Genomic DNA, 18,862 nt, shown 5'->3' with positions numbered 1-18,862 from the left:
ATCTTTACAAGATCAACTTACCATGAAATTTTGTGTGTGTGTTTGTAGAGTAAATATATCCCTGAAACTCTTCCCGCAGGCGATGCAGAGAAACAGTTTCTCCTTAGAGTGAATGTGCTCGTGCGATTTCAGGTCTTCCAACTCACTGAATCTGCTGTCGCAGTGTGAACACTTGTAAGGTTTCTCTCCAGTGTGGCTCTTCATGTGAATGCCGAGACTGTATTTGCACCCAAAACTCTTTCCACATTCAGTGCAGGAGAAATCGTTGTGTTCTGTGTTTGTGTGAGTTTCTTCTCCACTGCTGACATGATGTTTCTCCTCATCTTCACTCAGTGCTTCACTCTCCTCCTTCACTATCACATCTGAAAATTAAGCAAATACGTTACATTTTCAATCAATTCGTTCAATCTCAGAATCACTGTGCATTTATTTATCACTACAGCTGTAGGCACTATTAAATTAAATAATATTGACATTATTAAACCCACCAGCTAACATTTACCACTGTTGTGCAGGCTCACGAAACCCCAAAACACATTTTTTAAGCTGTTGAGAGTCATATATGTGTCCCACACTGCTATAAACACTATTAGGACACATATATTACACTAACAAGTGAAAATTGGTTGTTTTTTCGTTATTTCGAGCAAATTCGTTTTTCAGGCTGATTAGATCCTTGCATGTATTCCAGTGTGGAGAGTGGATGTCTGTACGTGCGAGTGCATCGTGATGTCTCTGAGTATGCAGCGTTAATTCATGAGAAAGAGTTGGTTCAAACCAATCAGCTCGCTCTATTGTGAATGAGGGGCAACTTCATTAATATGCATGATAGCTTCAAAGACGTGTTTTACGTGTTACAGTGTTCAGACGACAGAGAGACGCCATGTTGTGTTGCCAAAACGAGTGGAAGAAGAAGAATTGTTTGGAGACGCAGGTTCTCAGAGTTGTGTTTATAAATGTGCTGCAACGAAGGTTTTGTTTTCATTTCCCGCTATGAGAGCGCAGCTGGACTCACGTGTGGACTATAGAGCTCGCAATACACGGAAGAACTACGTTTGTACGGAACATGTTTTACCAGAGAGCTTATCACATCTGGAAATGGTGAAATCCAGATTTGCTGCTCGTCTCCTTTTAAAAAAGACGCAGCTCCCGTCTCTACAGATTTGGTATGTGTATGATCACTGTTGTTTGTTTGTTTGTGTGTTTGTTTATTCAGAGGGCAGTTAGTATCATCGGCAGTACTCTTTCAGGGTTCAAAGACATACCTTAGTCAAAATGATTTCTAAGTTAATAAGTTTACAGTACGTTAATAACACTACAATATTCTGGGCTGAAAGATCCGCTGTAAATGCTGCTCTCCGAGTGTAAACATGTAAACACCGCAATCAATCTATTGTCGCCGTGTAGAATATTCACCTCATTTTGTGACAGAATAGTCTATACACACACGGCTTTCTGATGCTACCTAGCCAAAGCATCTAAGTTACAGAGAAATGCTGAGGTTTTTTTTCTCTCATTTGCCGTGCCGTATCAAACATTTCATTAAAACTACACTCTTCCAGCAGTTCCTCGTATGCAATATCTCGTTTGTCACGGGGGGCATGCATGAAATGTTCCTGAGTGAAAGGTAAAGAGCAGTTAAAGTCCACAAATTAATAATTCGACAAATAATTTGATTACTGATGGCCTTGTGAACACAGTCACTGTCTTTCTCCCCTGCGTCTGTGTGTTGTTTTGCCTCAAAATCAGTGCGTACCCAAACAGAAACTCATATTTTTATGCAAACTTTCCCTCCCTCGACATTCTCACCTAAACACAGCTAGACACACCCACTTTCCTGACTTTTTTTCCAAACTAGAGGTGTGAAAACACCCTGCTGAAACAGGGGGGTTTCGTGGCCCTTTAAAGAGCTGATTGGCTGTTGTGTTTAGAAGCTCAACAGATAGGTCTGTGATTGGCTACAATGATCATCGCTTCACTAAGCGTTAACACTGACTACGTTTACATGGACATCAGTGATCTAATTATTTTTTTAATCTGAATACAATAATAAGACTAAGGCGTTTACATGAGTTGCTTTTTGAATGTTACATTCATGATCTCGTTTTACATGTTACAGCACATAATTCGATTATTGTCATCGCATCACCGCACTATCCGCATTTCCTCCAGCGTTTCATATAATTTCGGGTGTTTCATTTTTAATTTGTCAACTTTAACTGCAGTTTGGCACTTTCACTTTCATTCAGGAACATTTCATGCATGCCCCCTGTGAAAAACGAGACATTGCATGCGAGTATGAACTGCTGGAAGAGTGTAATTTTAATGGAGCTTGATACCACACGCTATATGGGAAAAAAAACCTCTGCATTTCACGATGTGTGTGTCTGCGGTCCTTCACTGACTCGGTAGGTTCAAAGAATAGTGTCAAACCGGCGTGACTGTATGAAATATCCTGTCGCAAAATGCAGCACAAATCCTATACAACTGTAATAGCTTGATTAAGGTGTTTACATGTCTATACTGCACTTTAATGATGCGACCACATGTCTCAATCCCATTTCTGTTTAGTTTATGACCTTAATCAGATTAAATAAATAAAAAAATAGCGTTTTACATGGTAGACTCTTAATCAGAGTATTGTCTTAATTGTATTAAAATCCGAGTACTGGTGTCTATGTAAACTTACTCAATGACTGTATCTGAAATCACCTCTATATCCTTATTCAGTATTCCCTACATTAATATACTCCACTTGATAGAGTGAATTAAATGAGCGAGTGAGAATTGGAGCGCTGAAGGGAAGCCAATTTGTTTACGTTTAGTTGGTTGGTAAATTCCTCAGATTAGATTTTAAACTCTTGGTCAGACCCTGTTTTATTTATTTAACATTCAGCGAGTGGTCTATTAGTAATGAAACTAGGTTGGTTTCTGGTATGTATACAAATGTTGCTTTAAATAATTAATTGTTCAGAAGCGTGTGCATCTTGTGGTCAGATACAGAAATTAATTTGTCCCACAAAACTCTCTCACGGACACTGGAGCGTTTCACAGTCGTGTCTATCAAAGGATTCATCTCTGAGCAGATATACGAGCGACATGCTACTCACATAATTATGAATTTCATAGTGTTAATACATTTTTTGTGTAGTTTAATAACAGTGAAACACCGCGTAACACCATATAAAATTACAGGCAATAGTAAAAAAATAAAACTGATGAAGCGCTTAAAGAGCTAAAACCTCACTGTTCTTCAGCCTCATTATTGAAGAGTAATGAATAAACACAAACCTATTAGTTCTTCAGTTTCTTCCTGTTTAATTCTGCAGGGTTCTGGATCACTCATCTTCTCACTGTCCTTCAATAAACTCTGTCTTTGTCTTTCACTGATGGCGGCAGAGCTTCAGGAGAATAAACAGAGAAATCTGATTCATTTACACTGATTGATTACATTATGATGTTATATTTTTTAAGTGATACAATACGACATGTTATTTGCTCCTATAACATTAAAATAAAAGTATTAGTATGGTGCAGTAAAAACAGCTGACATGAAATAAAGAGGATTTCAGCAGCTCTGATAACATTGATGAGCCTCAGACTATAAACACTCATTAAACAGCAAATATATAGCAACATTTTGTATAAATACTAAGTATTTATACCAATTAATCACTTGGAATGTTAGCATTAGCACATCTATGCGGAACGTACACAAATAAATCACAAAAAAATAAGTTCATCGTAAATGATTAATGTAGCATTTTCAGCATCAAAGTTTATACATCTGCTGGAGTTGATTCCCATTATGTCCCTTCACAGATCATACTTTGCGATATAACAAACATGGAAAGACTCAAACAGTAATGTAAACAAACTAAAACCCAAACACTGAGCTCGTGTTTTCCTCTCAGAGCTCCTCTCTGCCTGCTGTATTGTTTTGGTCAGCAGACACACAGATAGAGGTGAACTCAATGCAGAAACTAGTCGCAGATTGTCGCTTTAATAAACTGTAAAGTGTGTTTTATTGTTGTGTAAACACGAGAAAAAGCGTCAACGACTCACCTCAGCTCTGAAGACTCGACGCTGAATGAACGCGTCATTGCTGACGTCATCGCGGTGAGGCGGAAGCAAAACGCGCCAAATTAAAATACTGCTGACAAGCCAAAACAATCGCTAATGCACAGATAGTGCCATCTTATTAATCGTGTGTGAGGTGAAATACTGTTTATTAGGCTCTTATAAAGTTGTTAAAATGACACTTAATTGAACGAATTACACACAATATAAAAAAGCAAACATAATTCATGTAAAAAAACAAGTAGCTACCATCACTAAACAACCTTTTAAACATACACCAAAAGAGGTACAATCTGTACATGTTGACAAAAAATATAACAATTACGGTGATGAATCTGCTAGAGACAATTTTTGATTTCATCAAGACACAAAATGATAAAGGCCTACAATGATAAAACACTAAAACAGGGTGACCATTCACCATCTTTTGGGGATTTTGCTTTCTAGAGTCTTCATTAATTGTACGCGTTTTACTTTATACCTTTCTTTAAGTCTGATTTACATGTTTACATGGCTCTACAGCTGATTACACGCACAACCATTAGGTGTAGAGGCTTTTTATACTTGATGCGTCAGCAGTTTTTCTAATATTGATGACAACATGAGGTGACTGAGTAACTGTCATCATCAAACGGTCAGGGCATGGAGTTGCTGAATGACATTAGCTATATTAAATGAATAATTGGTGGATAAATTTGGAGGACACTCATGATAATGTTTGCCACACCACCATTGGTCGGTCATGTATGCAAACAAACATTGGCCAGTGCATCTCAATCTCTCAGTGCAAAGACGACAGTAAACATCTTTACCTGTCAGTGGGTGCGCTTGACTCCTGAATAGCTTGAAAAGTAAAAGTGAAACAAGTGGATTTTTTAGTATTTAATTTAAACTGATTTTGAAACGTACTTTAACCAATTAATTGGAAAAAAAAAACTGTGTAAAACCGTTTAAATGTGCAGTATGTAATACTGGATACCCAGTGGTTAAACTCGGTATTGCACTCTAAAATCAAATCACTTTTTGACTCAGCCCCTCCTCCGATGATTCCACGCAAATACATAGAGGTAAAGTTGGTTTTATATTCGCACATTCTTTCATTTATAAGTCTGTATATTGTTTTCCATGTTACTTTGAATATATGAACTGAATTAGCATGCATGACTTGAAAACAACATTAACACGGTTTACTTGACTGTAAACAATGTTGTTCTTTGATAGTCATTTGCTGCTAATATGATTTCGCTATTTAGAGTTTGCAAGTAATACTTTTATGAAATTATATTATTAAGGGGAAAGTCCGAATGTGCGAATATAAAACCAACGTTACCTCTATCGCAAATACAGGTACATTGAAGCTGCCTTCATGACTGAAATGAAACACGGTGTGTTTTCCACCAAGGCGTTGAAATATAGTTGGATAAACTGGCAGTGGGCTGGTTATAGAGACCAAAACAAAGACGGACTTTCCACATTTTCAAAAGCCTTATATACTTCCTGAAGGGAAACATGAATAAAGCTTTCCTAAGGGGCCGATCATACCGAACGCGCTTTATGCGTTGAGAGGCACCTGGTTTACTAATGGTTGCGAGCGTTTTGCGTGCAGCTTATGCACCCTGTGCGCCTCACGTTATAACTGCCTGCTTCGCCTCACGTTTTTGCCCTTGTGCATCGTGCGCTCTCAGTTTAAAAGAAAAATCAACTCTGAGCGGAAAAATCGCGTTACGTCACTCGCGTCCGTTTCATTCTCCAATTAAAGGAAAGCAGAGGTGGGGGTTCCGTTGAGGTGGCTGCAGTGTTTATGTTGTCAAGACAACAACAGAAACTTTTGAAGATGGAGGAGAGACCCTGTGGTTGCTGTTTTGGGTTATCCAGAGCTGTATGACTTCACAAATCTTGAATATCACAAAATTATAAATTATTAAAATTATATTAATCAACAGCAACACTCTCGAACAATACCCAGATGATCCAGTTGTTGCTTAGCGACACAAAAAAGTTTACCGCGCTCCTTTTTTTCTTATCAACAAAAAAGGCAGTGAGGTGGACCTCGCGTTTTTGGAACGTAAATGCGCGTTCGGTGTGATTGGCCTCTAAGATGGTTCTTCTGCACTGAAGGCCTAGTATCTATGTGTTTAAAAAGCCATGATAATCGTGTTAAAGTGTCCAACGTGAGTCCTCTCATGTTTATTCAGGCTTTGTAATTGATTGAATCCCCTTTCGCAGAGTGAACACTTGTAATGGTGCGTTCACACCAGATGCGGATGAAGCGTCAATGCCAATCAGATATCCTGCTGCACGATTCACACGGATGATGCAAACTGATCGATCGAATGAGGTGCTCGAGTTGGAAAATCTGAACTTTAGTGGACGTTCATGCTACGTTAACCAATCAGGAGCTTGCTCTAGTATGGGCGTGTTTATGACGCAGAGCCTGTTGTTGGTGTCTTGAGGGAAAATACTCCCGCTGACACGGGAAAACAGCTCATCATACTGGGCTCGGCTCAGTCTGAAGTTCCGATGACAGCTTCCAGCATCTAGATGCAGCTTGAGTGCAGAGCTGGGTGTGCCTCTGAAAGGATCTAATGGACTTAGACACGGCGTCAAATTAATCTACAACGTTTTTCAGCCTTCCTAAAGCACATAAAGCACAGCTACACTCTCAGTAAAATCCATGTTAGCCATTAGCAACAAAACTGGAGTGACCTACCAGACAGATGCCCCGGTCATGATGTGAATCTGCATCTAATGTGAATTGAATTTCAGAAGTGAATGAAGTAAACTCAAAATGTTAATGCGCCTATTTACGCATGAACATCGTTAGCTAGTCGCGTAAGCCGTATCTGGTGTGAACGCCCTACACTCCAGTGTGGATCTTCGTGTGTTTTTTTAAGATGTAATAATTTTCCCACACTCAGTACATATGAGGTTTCGTTTCAATTCTCTAGTCTTCACATATACTCTCTGACACCAGTGTGGATCTTCTGATGTCTTCCTAAAGTTAACTGCGATGTAAAACTCTTTCCACACTCAGAGCATGAATAAGGCTTCTCGTTTGTTGCATTAATCAGATTTGTGTGGTCTCTCTCCAGTGTGGATCATCATGTGTCGATTAAGGTCTGACGATCGTGTGAAACTCTTCCCACACTGAGTGCATGTGTATGGTTTCACTACAGTGTGAATCTTCTCATGCGTTTTCACATTTCCGGCATGAGTGAATGCTTTTTCGCAGTGTGAACACTTGTACGGTTTCTTTCCAGTGTGAACCATCTGATGTCTTCTCAGATATTCTGACTGGCTGAATGTTTTGTCGCAGTGTGAACACTTGTACGGTTTCTCTCCAGTGTGGATCCTCTGATGTTGCCTCAAACTGTGTGGACGATTGAAACTCTTTCCGCACAAAGAGCATAAAAACGGCTTCATCTTTGAATGAACGCTTAAGTAGGTCTTCATGTCTTCATTTAGCTCTGAAAATCAAGTAAACAAAAGAAAAGGCACATTTTAAGAGAAAAAATGTCAAGTAGGGATGCTTTCACTTTCACTTTCAAACAATTAATCAATAGGCATGTTTCCATTACAAATTTCTACATATGTCTTTAGTGATATTTTGAAAGTGTCCTACATTAGCAATAAGCCACTCCAAAATCATGATGACTGACATTGTTTACTCATATCACACTGAACGCACTTATTTTTCACTAAAGGACACATAAGAGCATTATAAAAACTTAAATGTCACAGCAAAAGACTGGCCACATATACCATATATGATATAATCATTATCCTGAAGTTACATTTGTTTACTTTAATCTCTCAATCAACACTTTAACAAAATAAATGTGTTTATATCCTAATTTATATGACCTGGAAGGGCTGGATTTGTAGATGATCAACTTACCGTGAAATTTCTTCGTGTGTGTTTGTAGAGTAAATATATCCCTGAAACTCTTCCCACAAGCAATGCAGAGAAACAGTTTGTCGTTTGGATGAATCGTCTCGTGCGTTTTCAGGTCTCCTAACTTACTGAATCTGCTGTCGCAGTGCGAACACTTGTAAGGTCTCTCTCCAGTGTGGCTCTTCATGTGAATGCCGAGACTGCATTTGTGGCTGAAACCCTTTCCACACTGAGTGCAGGTGAAACCATTTACAGCTGTGCTGGTCCTTATAAAACTGTGTTCGGTGTTTGCCTGAGTGTCGTCTTCAGTTTTGACATGATGTTTCTCCTCATCTTCACTCAGTGCTTCACTTTTCACCTTCACCATCACATCTGAAAGTTAAGTAAGTTACACGAAAGTGTGTAACAGCAGACAGTGCTCAAAGCTAGTTTAGGAAAAGTTTAGGCGAATTACACACAAGTTCATAATCTGCGTTTACATTAAACTTGTGGTATAAAAGCTGAGATGCAGAAACATTTGACCACTTACACATCTGTAATAAACACACACACGCTCCAAAGGCTGAATTATACATCTGCATTTACACTTCTGTCAACCGACCGTGTATCGTCTGGTCCAGTAAATAAGAAATTCCAATAAATAAGAGATGAATTTGCTGCTTTTTAATCAGAATGAGTAAGTTATACAGTGAAGAAACAGCTAATGAAATGTAATAACTTGATTCTATGTCATTATAGCTATTCATTTTAATAAGCTGAACTGTTTGCTAATAAATTTGCACATATTCATTGCACTGATTCACTTATTTGAACTGTACGCAGGGGCGTAGCGGACATTTTAAAAGTGCGGGGGACGGCTGTATGAGATCATATGTTCATATAATTATTAATCACCTGTTTCTAAATGGTCTGTATCTAAAAGTGAGGGGGACTTGTTTTTATGTTAATATCCCTTGCACGTGTAACATGTTTACAAAATTCACGTACCTCTATGCTGCTACTTTGCACTTTTGCCATACTGCACCCAATTGCACTACAATAAATACCTCAACTTGGTCATATTCAGGAACAATAGGATATATGGTAATTGTTCATAGTTTATTATTGTCTATTTATTCAATTTATCTTGTACTATATTAGTTAAATGTTTAGTTTATGTCTAGTGTGTGTCATGTTTTGTTTTTAAATTGCACATTGGAGTATGGGAGAAACGCAATTTCAGTCTGCTGTGTAATGTACTGTTGCATGGTTTGATTGACAATAAAGTTGACTTGACTTGACACACTTCTGCACACTTCTGATTATTAATAGTATCCTGTACATATATTCATTTATTGTAAATCTGTTCATAGCTAATTCAACCTGTATATAATGTTGATAGTACATCCATCTGTAAATATCACCATAGTTTTTCTATAACTGCACTTTATAACTTATACCTGTATCCTGCACTTGCTGCTATTGCACTGCTGGTTAGACCGAAACTGCATTTCGTTGCCTTGTACTTGTACATGTGTAATGACAATAAAGTTGAATCTAATCTAATGTATTTGCTGTTAACGTGTACTAATTATTTTATATTTTGTAAATAATAATAATAATAAAACACATTACTGACCATTTAACGGTTTATTTACGATGAAACAGCTCCACAAGAACATATTTAGTAATTTGGGGATTTTTTTAAATGGGGGGCCTGGGGAATCCCTTATTATGGTGGGCATATCCCTTATTTTCACATCCCAATGTTGGCAGATATGCCTTCAGGTGGTATCAGACACCTTGTCGTGGCTGACGCCAATGTGCACTCCTCAAAAAACTGTAACTACAGGTTGCGCTGACGCATAGAGCAAGCTCTGTGTTTGGTCAGTTTGTGTAGGCAAGGCCAAGTGCAACAAGCCCAAGTTGGACCGAGTGTTTAATAAATGCCCATGGAGGAACTTCAGATGGAAACTTTTGTTTTGTGTGTACTTTATGAATAAAGTTGTTGTACATCTGCCAGTTCCCACCTTACTCTGTAATGTTACATTAGTGTAAAAAGTGAAAAACTAAACAGCAGAAACAATGTCAAAAATTGTTAAGATTAAAGAACAGGGTGTAAATAAGAACTAAAACTGATGAAGTGCTTAAAGATGAACAAGCTGACTGTTGTTCAGCCTCATTATTGAAGAGTAATGAATAAACACAAACCTATGAGTTCTTCAGTCTCTTCCTGTTTAATTCTGCAGGATTCTGGATCACTCATCTTCTCACTGTCCTTCAATAAACTCTGTCTTTGTCTTTCACTGATGGCGGCAGAGCTTCAGGAGAAGAAACAAGAGAAATCTGATTCATTTACACTGATTGAGGAAATAAACACATTATGATCTGAAGACAGTATATTAAATGAGAAAAGGGGACTATTGACTTATTAAGTGGATTTCAGCAGCTCTGATAAAATTGATGAGCCTCAGATTATAAACACTCATTCTGGATCAGCAGCAGATCAGATTGTTGAGTATTTTCAGGATAAATGCTATTGTATATTTTTTAAATGCATCTATATCCATATCAATGACTAGTTTGCCAAGTAATTAAGTGATTTGACTGTTAGTGGTCTATCTTAAACATCTTAAAACAACCTAGGCTGGTTGACCAACCTGGTTTTAGAGGGGTTATGGCCATTCCCATCCTGGTCTTAGCTGGTCAGGCTGGGAGATGATGCACTTTTTAATAGACTGCCCTACTGAAAAAACCAGCTTAAACCAGCCTAGGCTGGTTGGCTGGTTTTAGCTGGTTGACCAGCCTGGTTTGAGAGGGGTTTTGGCCATTTCCAGGCTGGTTTCCAGCCATTTCCAGCCTGGTCTTAGCTGGTCAGGCTGGAAAATGACCAGCTAAAACCAGCTTAGCCATGCTGGGAGCCCTGCCAAATTCAGCTATGTCAAGATTAAACAAGGCTGATCAAGCTGGTTTTAACTGATTATCCCCCAGCCTTACCAATTAAGACCAGACTGGAAATAGCCAAAACCCCTCTAAAACCAATTGAGGTAAAGTTGGTGTTATATTCACACATTCAGACTTTCTCCTTGATAATATAATTACAGTATTGTTTGCTAATTCTAAACAGTGAAATCATATTAGCAGCCAATGACTATTGAAGTAAAACACTGTTTACAGTCAATTAAAAAGTGCTAATGTTGATTTGAAGTCATTCCTACATGTGATTTCAAACTGAATATTCATGGTAAACAAAATTGGGAGTATGTCACTGAACGAATGTGTGAATATAAAACCTCTTATCTAAAACCAGACTGGTCAACCAACTGAAACCAGCCAACAAGCTTTGTCTGGTTTAAGCTGTTTTTCAGCAGGGTGGGAAAAATCACAAAAAAAACTTTAATAATCAAAGTTCATATGAATCCTGCAGTAGATTCCCTTTATTTACATCCACATATCAAACTTCGCGATATAACTAAAACTGATGTGGAAAACCTCATTCACAACAATACAGAAAAACCCAAACACTGCACTCATATTGTCCTCTCAGAGCTCCTCTCTGCCTGCTGTATTGTTTTGGTCAGCAGACACACAGATAGAGGTGAACTCAATGCAGAAACTAGTCGCAGATTGTCGCTTTAATAAACTGTAAAGTGTGTTTTATTGTTGTGTAAACACGAGAAAAAGCGTCAACGACTCACCTCAGCTCTGAAGACTCGACGCTGAGTGAACGCGTCAGTGCTGACGTCATCACGGCAAGGCGGACGTAACTGATGACCGTCAAAAACAAAATCAGGTTTTAGATGGAATTTGACTCCCAAAGATGTTGTATATTACTTTAACTCAAACTATTTGTCTGTGGAATTTATAATGAATCTTTTGATATTCTTTGGTAAATTTCATATTCATAAATGCAGAATGAATAACTCTAAACCTTGTTTAAAGATTTCTATTATAGATATTGATTTGTATAAAGACTCGCTCTAGTATATTAATAGCAAAAAATGTCAAGATGCAATTATAGTTGCAAAGGAGCTGAAGTTAATTGAATAGTAAACTTGCTGTCAGTTGGGAAGGTTAAATCATAATATCATTGTAAAGGTTTCTATGTTGAAGTTGTGTTATTTATTTTAGGTAATTTATATTTTAGTTTATTTTATGTTATTAGTTACATTTGTATTTTTTGGATGCCATGTTAAAATTGTATATTTGCTGTTGTTTAAATAAAAAAATAAATAATTAAAAAAATAAAAAAGCCGCCAACAACGCGCTAAAGTGAAATACTCCTGACAAGCCAGAAAAAACAAACAAAACAAAAAAAAAATCACTAATGTAAAAAAAATGAGATGGCAATAATAATGCAGATAAGCTGGCTTCCCAAAACATGTTTTTAAAGCTCACGGTCACATACTGCTTTCTCAGTTATGGAACTCATCACAAAAATGTTTTGCTATCTGATGTGGGGTCAGGGTTGGCCAAGCTTCTGACTGGGTGGGCCAGGGTGGAGCCAGGCGTCTGGAGAACTGGGATTAGGCTCTAATCTCAATCGTGTGTGAGGTGATATAGTGTTTATTAGGCACTCAAAACGTTGTTAAAAATACACTTAGAAATTAAAAAGCGAATGTAATTCATGGCTTAATAAAACATTTTTGCTAAAGTAAAACATTCATACAAGTAGGGATGGATATCGTTGAGGTTTTAACGGTTTAATTCGGTACTTTAACGGTTCTCTTATCAAGACTTTTGTAGAGGAATCGACTCCCATGCGGAAGGTCGCCGGTTCGATATCAGCTCGGAGAGGGTTGGGTGACGTTACATTGGGGTTACATTGGTGCCGTGACCCGGATGGGAGTGATGTTTAGGGGGGTGAGTGTAACGGAGGCCAGCTAGTGACTACTGTGCAGGTAAATCTCACTCCTCTGACCTCTAAAGGTGCTCTAGCGACAGACGCTAGAGGCCATGATCTTTAGCCTCCTTGGTAGAGCACCTGACTCCCATGCGGAAAGTCGCCAGTTCGGGGTAGGTTGGGTGGCGTAGGACCAGCGAGGTTACAAGTATACTTGTATACTAAGTATACTTGTTATTTATTTAACCCAATGGTTGAGTTAAACATATTTGGTGCTTTGTTGGGTTATTTTTAACCTTTATCAGCTTTTTTCTTAATAACTCAACCAGTTGGGTTAAATATTTAGTGCTTTGTTGTGTTATTTTTAACCTTTATTTGGTTATTTATATAATAACTCAACCAGTTGGGTTAAAATTGTGATTTCAATAGTCAACTGATTTAATTGACACAGAACAGCTGTATTATTATGCGTGAGCAAAGCTGCGGTCACACTGGGCTTTGTGTCTGCGAAATTCTCTTGTACGGCGCTGCGTAAAAGGGCGGGATTAAACAAGATGACTAGACATTAAATAAAGCGAGCGATTGCTCCATATTTTAAATTTCTGTCCAGAGAGGTCGTGTTTTGATCCTCAATTGGTCTCACGCAGTCAAGTGATGCGATTTCACAGGTCAGAGTTCACCAAGCTTGAACTTTGCACAGCAGCAAACTGCGAAACTTGACGCATAACCCTGCGTTTCCGGTCTGACGCATTCGCATGCGTATGAATGGAAGTCTATGGGAGGAAAAGCCCAGTGTGACCGCAGCTTAATGTTGTTTTTGTGTTTTAAAATTTATTTAAGCTCTAACGCAATAATGTTATTTTTTTCATCAAATTACCTCTCCGTGTCGTGTTTTTTATATCCGTTTCACCAGCACTCTGAATTATTAATGATAGAAACGCACACTTCATAGACGATCTATATTAAATGGATAAAACCCTTTCTCTACCTCCCGTGTTCATCTCTACATCTCTTCATCTCTAAATAATACACATATTTGGGATATCCGGCCTTTATTCTCACCTTAAGGACCTAGCAGAGTCATTTAATTTTTTACACAGCCATAATTATAAATTAATTGTAGTACTAGTAATAGTAATACCAGAATGGAAAAAAATTACATTTGATCAAAATAACCAATGCATTAGGATAAATTATATAACCAAATACATTGGGTTAAAATAATCCATAATAGGGAAGATGCTATAATAACCTATAGTTGGGTTATATGTTGGGGCATTTATAACCCAATTATTTTAACAGAGTAATGTTTATTCAGTAATAACTCTCCAGTACACATAGCAAAACCGTTAACATCAGAGCTTATCGATACTTCGGTCTGTTAAAATGTTTTTTTCTGAATAGGTAAAATATGTATAGTTGAAGTCAGAATTATTAGCCCCCCTTTGAATTAGTTTTTCTTTTTTAAATATTTCCCAAACGATGTTTAACAGAGCAAGGAAATGTTCACAGTATGTCTGATAATATTTTTTCTTCTGGAGAAAGTCTTATTTATTTTATTTCGGCTAGAATAAAAGCAGTTTTTAATTTTTTTAAAGCCATTTTAATTACAATATTATTAGCCCCTTTAAGCTATATTTTTTCAATAGTCTAAAGAACAAACCATCATTATACAATAACTTGCCTAATTACCCTAACTTTACCCTAGTTAACCTAGTTAAGCCTTTAAATGTCACTTTAAGCTGTATAGAAGTGTCTTGAAGAATATCTAGTCTAATATTATTTACTGTCATCATGGCAAAGAGAATTTGTTATTAGAGATGAGTTATTAAAACTATTATGATTAGAAATGTGTCGAGAAAATCTGCTCTCCTTTAAACAGAAATTGGGGAAAAAAATAAACAGGGGGGCTAATAACTCTTGACTTGGTAAAACTTCTTAATAACAGACAAAATTACAGCTGATAAATCTGTGTAAGCCTGCATTATTTTATTGATTGTATCATGAAGCAAAATGATTAAGGCCTAAAATAATAAAACATTCAGATATGGTGACCATACGAACTCTTTAGGATTTCTAAATGTCAGCGTTTGCTTTTTAGGGTCCTTTTATGTTTAACTGATTTCTTCCCAGTGTGAATCCTCTGGTGGCGCTTCAAATTTTCAGCTGTAGTAAAACTCTTCCCACATTTAAAGCACACATGCTCTCTCACACCAGCGTGGATCTTCTGATGTTTTCTTAAATGTGACTTTCGTTTAAAACTCTTTTCACACTCAGAGCATGGATAAGGCTTCTCCTCTTTATGAACACTAAGATGGATCTTCAGATCTGCAGTCCTCAAAAATATTCTGTCGCACTGATCACATCTGTGTTTTTTCTCTCCAGTGTGGATCATCATGTGTCGACTAAGGTCTGATGATTGTCTGTAACTCCTCCCACAATGAGCACACTTGTGTTTTTTCTCTCCAGTGTGGATCAGCATGTGTCGATTAAGGTCGGATGATTGCGTGAAACCGGTCCCACACTGAGCACATCTGAATCGTTTCTCTCCAGTGTGAATCCTCTCATGTATTGTCAGATTTTCAGACTCACTGAATGTTCTCTCGCAGTGTGAACACTTGTAATGTTTCTTTCCAGTGTAAGTCATCTGATGTCTTCTCAGATAATGTGACTGGCTGAATCTCTTGTCGCAGTGTGAACACTTGTAAGGTTTCTCTCCAGTGTGAGTCCTCTGATGTTGCCTTAAACCGTGTGGATAATTGTAACTCTTTCCGCACAAAGAGCATAGAAATGGCTTCGTCTTTAAATGAACATTAAAGCAGATTTTCATGTCTTCATTCAGCTCTGAAAATCAAGTAAACAAAAAAAGTTACATTTTAAGAGACAAGTGTCAAGTAGGAATGCTTTCACTTTCACTTTCATTAATCAAAAAAGCTACATTTTAAGAGAAAAGTGTCAAGTAGGGATGCTTTTACTTTCACTTAATCAAAAAAGCTACATTTTAAGAGAAAAGTGTCAAGTAGGGGTGCTTTCACTTTCATTAATCAAAAAAGCTACATTTTAAAAGACAAGTGTCAAGTAGGGATGCTTTTACTTTCACTTAATCAAAAAAGCTACATTTTAAAAGAAAAGTGTCAAGTAGGGGTGCTTTTACTGTCACTTAATCAAAAAAGCTACATTTTAAAAGAAAAGTGTCAAGTAGGGATGCTTTCACTTTCACTTAATTGATCAAAAAAGCTACATTTTAAGAGACAAGTGTCAAGTAGGAATGCTTTCCCTTTCATTTTCACTTAATCAAAAAAGCTACATTTTAAAAGAAAAGTGTAAAGTAGGGATGCTTTCACTTTCACTTAATTAATCAAAAAAGCTACATTTTAAAAGAAAAGTGTCAAGTAGGGATGCTTTCACTTTCACTTAATTAATCAAAAAGTGTGTTTCCATTACAAATTTGCACAAATCTTTAGTGATGTTTTAAGAGGTTGATGCAAAATGATCAATGTTATACAACTTACTTCATTCATTCGCAACAAGTCATTCCAAAATCACGGTGACTGAGATTAGGTTTACTCATATCACACTCAACCTACTTATTTTTCACTAAATGAGCATTATAAAAGCTTTAATGTCAAGGCAAGAGACCGGCCACATATACGATTTAAACGTGGCATAATGCATTAGCAAATGTATACAGGCTTCAAGGGCTAAGATTATATGTGAGCCAGTTTGGCGAAACGAGTCAGAATAAACAATAAATACAATAGGGGACAATAAATTTACGCTGCTTTACAAACTTTACCCTGGCTGCTTTTCATTGTGTCAATAAGTCATCGCTGCAGTGTTGTCCTATGAAAAGATATAAATAAACATTTGCAGAAATGTGAGGGGTTACATACTGTCCATATGAATATATATATATATATGAAGAGATTAGATGCAAAACCCTCTAAATCCCTCAGAGCTCTTTTCTTGTAAATGAACATTTTCTATCAGGCTCCTCTGATTAGGTTTAGAAGTTTCAACTCATATGTAATGAAAAGGTTATTAGCTAGTAATTAAAAAATATATTTTTAGAAAAATGTCCCTTTAGACAATTCTTTGGTTTTTAATGAGGTAGATTTTCTTTTGTGTCAAAACCAGCTAAATCCACTTGTGCTTTTTTTGCAAAAACCTCTAAATCCACCAATCGGAACAAGACAGTGTTACATCCCTTGGATGTCATTCATTCATTCATTTTCTTTTTGGCTTAGTCCCTTTATTAATCCGAGGTCGCCACAGCGGAAGGAACCGCCAACTTATCCAGCACATATTTTACGCAGCCCAGCGGATGCAACCCATCTCTGGGAAACATCCATACACACTCACTCACACTCATACTCTATGGACAATTTAGCCTTCCCAATTCACCTATACCGCATTGCGGGGGAAACCGGAGCACCCAGAGGAAACCTGTAAACTCCACACAGAAACACCAACTGACCCAGCTAAGGCTCGAACCAGCGACCTTCTTGCTGTGAGACGACAGCACTACCTACTGCGCCACTGGGTCGCCCCACCACCCTGCCCCATGTGGGGCTCGAATTCACGACCTTCAGATTATGAGACTGACACGCTGCCAACTGCGCCAACGAGGCAGACCTCCCTTGGATGTATGTATTATTATTTATTTGTGTGTTTACTGCCCATTGGGAGTGGTTATGTTATGCATTCTCTCCCACTCTTCCTATGTGTCTTTCTGCCTGCTTGTTAGGTATTCAATTCAATTCCCCTTTATTTGTATAGCGCTTATACAATGTAGATTGTGTCAAAGCAGCTTCACATAAAAGGTCACAGTAAATAGGAACAGTGTAGTTCAGTTTGTAGTGTTTAAGTTCAGTTCAGTTGAGCTCAGTTCAGTGTGGTTTAATAATCACTACTGAGAGTCCAAACACTGAAGAGCAAATCCAACGATGCACAGGTCTACAGATCCTGAACCATGCAAGCCAGTGGCAAAGTATCAGGTAGAGCTGATTGGGCCGAGGTGGTGCTCATCATTGGAGCGTGCTGCAGTGACACGCTGCTACAAAAGAGCAGTGTGCCTCAACCCAAGGAGAGATTCACTTCTCCCCTGCTTCAGACTTGTGGTTGTTGCATACTTTTTAGGTATTGACCTGTTATGTATTGTGAGAAGTTTTTTGCGATACTGAGTACCATTTAACTTCTGTTTGTTTGAAGAAACTTGTCATTTGCCTTGTGTTGTGGAACTTTACAGTCAGTGTGTCCGCTTTCTTAGTTGTATGACTTAAATATACTCTTTGTTTGGTATTTAAAAAGGTAACTGTATTGTTTCTTTGTCTGACTTTATTGATTTACAAAAGGAAGCTGTATGGAGAGGGTGCCATTTTTATTTTTGTTCTTGTTTGACTGTGTTTATTCATAGTACGGGAGTTGAGGAAAGCCTTTGTTGTTTTATTTATTTTCATTTACCTGAACTAAGTTATTTAGTCCTCCTCCTAAGCTATTTCCTGTTTTGTTTGTTGTTTTGGTTAATCCTTCTCCTGAAGACGTCCGCTTCCTTTTATTGTTGAATTAATGAGAATAAAAGATTTAAGTTTACTCTTGTGGTTGTTTCACTTTTCTGAGGCAGAGGATAGAAGTGTTGCTTCAATTTTGTTTATTTAACCTTTACATAATTCATTAATTTATTCTTCTTTTTGTTTACTTTGTTATTTTTTCTTCCCCAACCCTAGACAAAAAGGGGAATGAACGTAACAACAGTGTAATTAGTTGAAAATCACTGAAGATGCAACGCCTAATTATTTTACCAAACATAAAACACATTACACAAACCACCTAAAATTAAAAACACATCTGCCAAGTAAGTGGCGGCTCATTCCGCTGTGGTAACCCCTGACAAAACCAGAGATTAAGCAGAAGGAAAAAGAATGAATGAAATCTGTCAAGTGCATTAATCAATAACATTAAAACTGACATTAATTAAATCTTAACAATCTGCTGCCATGGAATTTGGGATTTAGATTTAATGCGAGTAGAGCAATGTAAACATTGCAAACTAAGCTTGTTAGATT

General features: G+C 37.5%; 1 protein-coding gene and 1 non-coding gene across 2 annotated transcripts in view; both read right to left on the bottom strand.

Moving 5' to 3' along the window:
* The window catches only part of LOC130215613 (gastrula zinc finger protein XlCGF17.1-like), a 39,708-nt gene that overhangs the window by 8,063 nt on the left and 12,783 nt on the right, over nt 1–18,862 (bottom strand). The window contains exon 3 of the mRNA XM_056447460.1: nt 7,979–8,347. Within this exon, the coding sequence (XP_056303435.1) occupies nt 7,979–8,347 (369 nt within the window). The remainder of the gene's footprint in view (nt 1–7,978; nt 8,348–18,862) is intronic.
* trnam-cau (transfer RNA methionine (anticodon CAU)) lies at nt 17,356–17,428 on the bottom strand. Its single transcript has one exon. It is a non-coding gene; the product is annotated as a tRNA-Met (tRNA).

This window comes from Danio aesculapii, chromosome 22 (assembly GCF_903798145.1).
Source record: "Danio aesculapii chromosome 22, fDanAes4.1, whole genome shotgun sequence".
NCBI lineage: Eukaryota > Metazoa > Chordata > Actinopteri > Cypriniformes > Danionidae > Danio > Danio aesculapii.
This window is presented reverse-complemented; position numbering and strand designations above follow the sequence as displayed.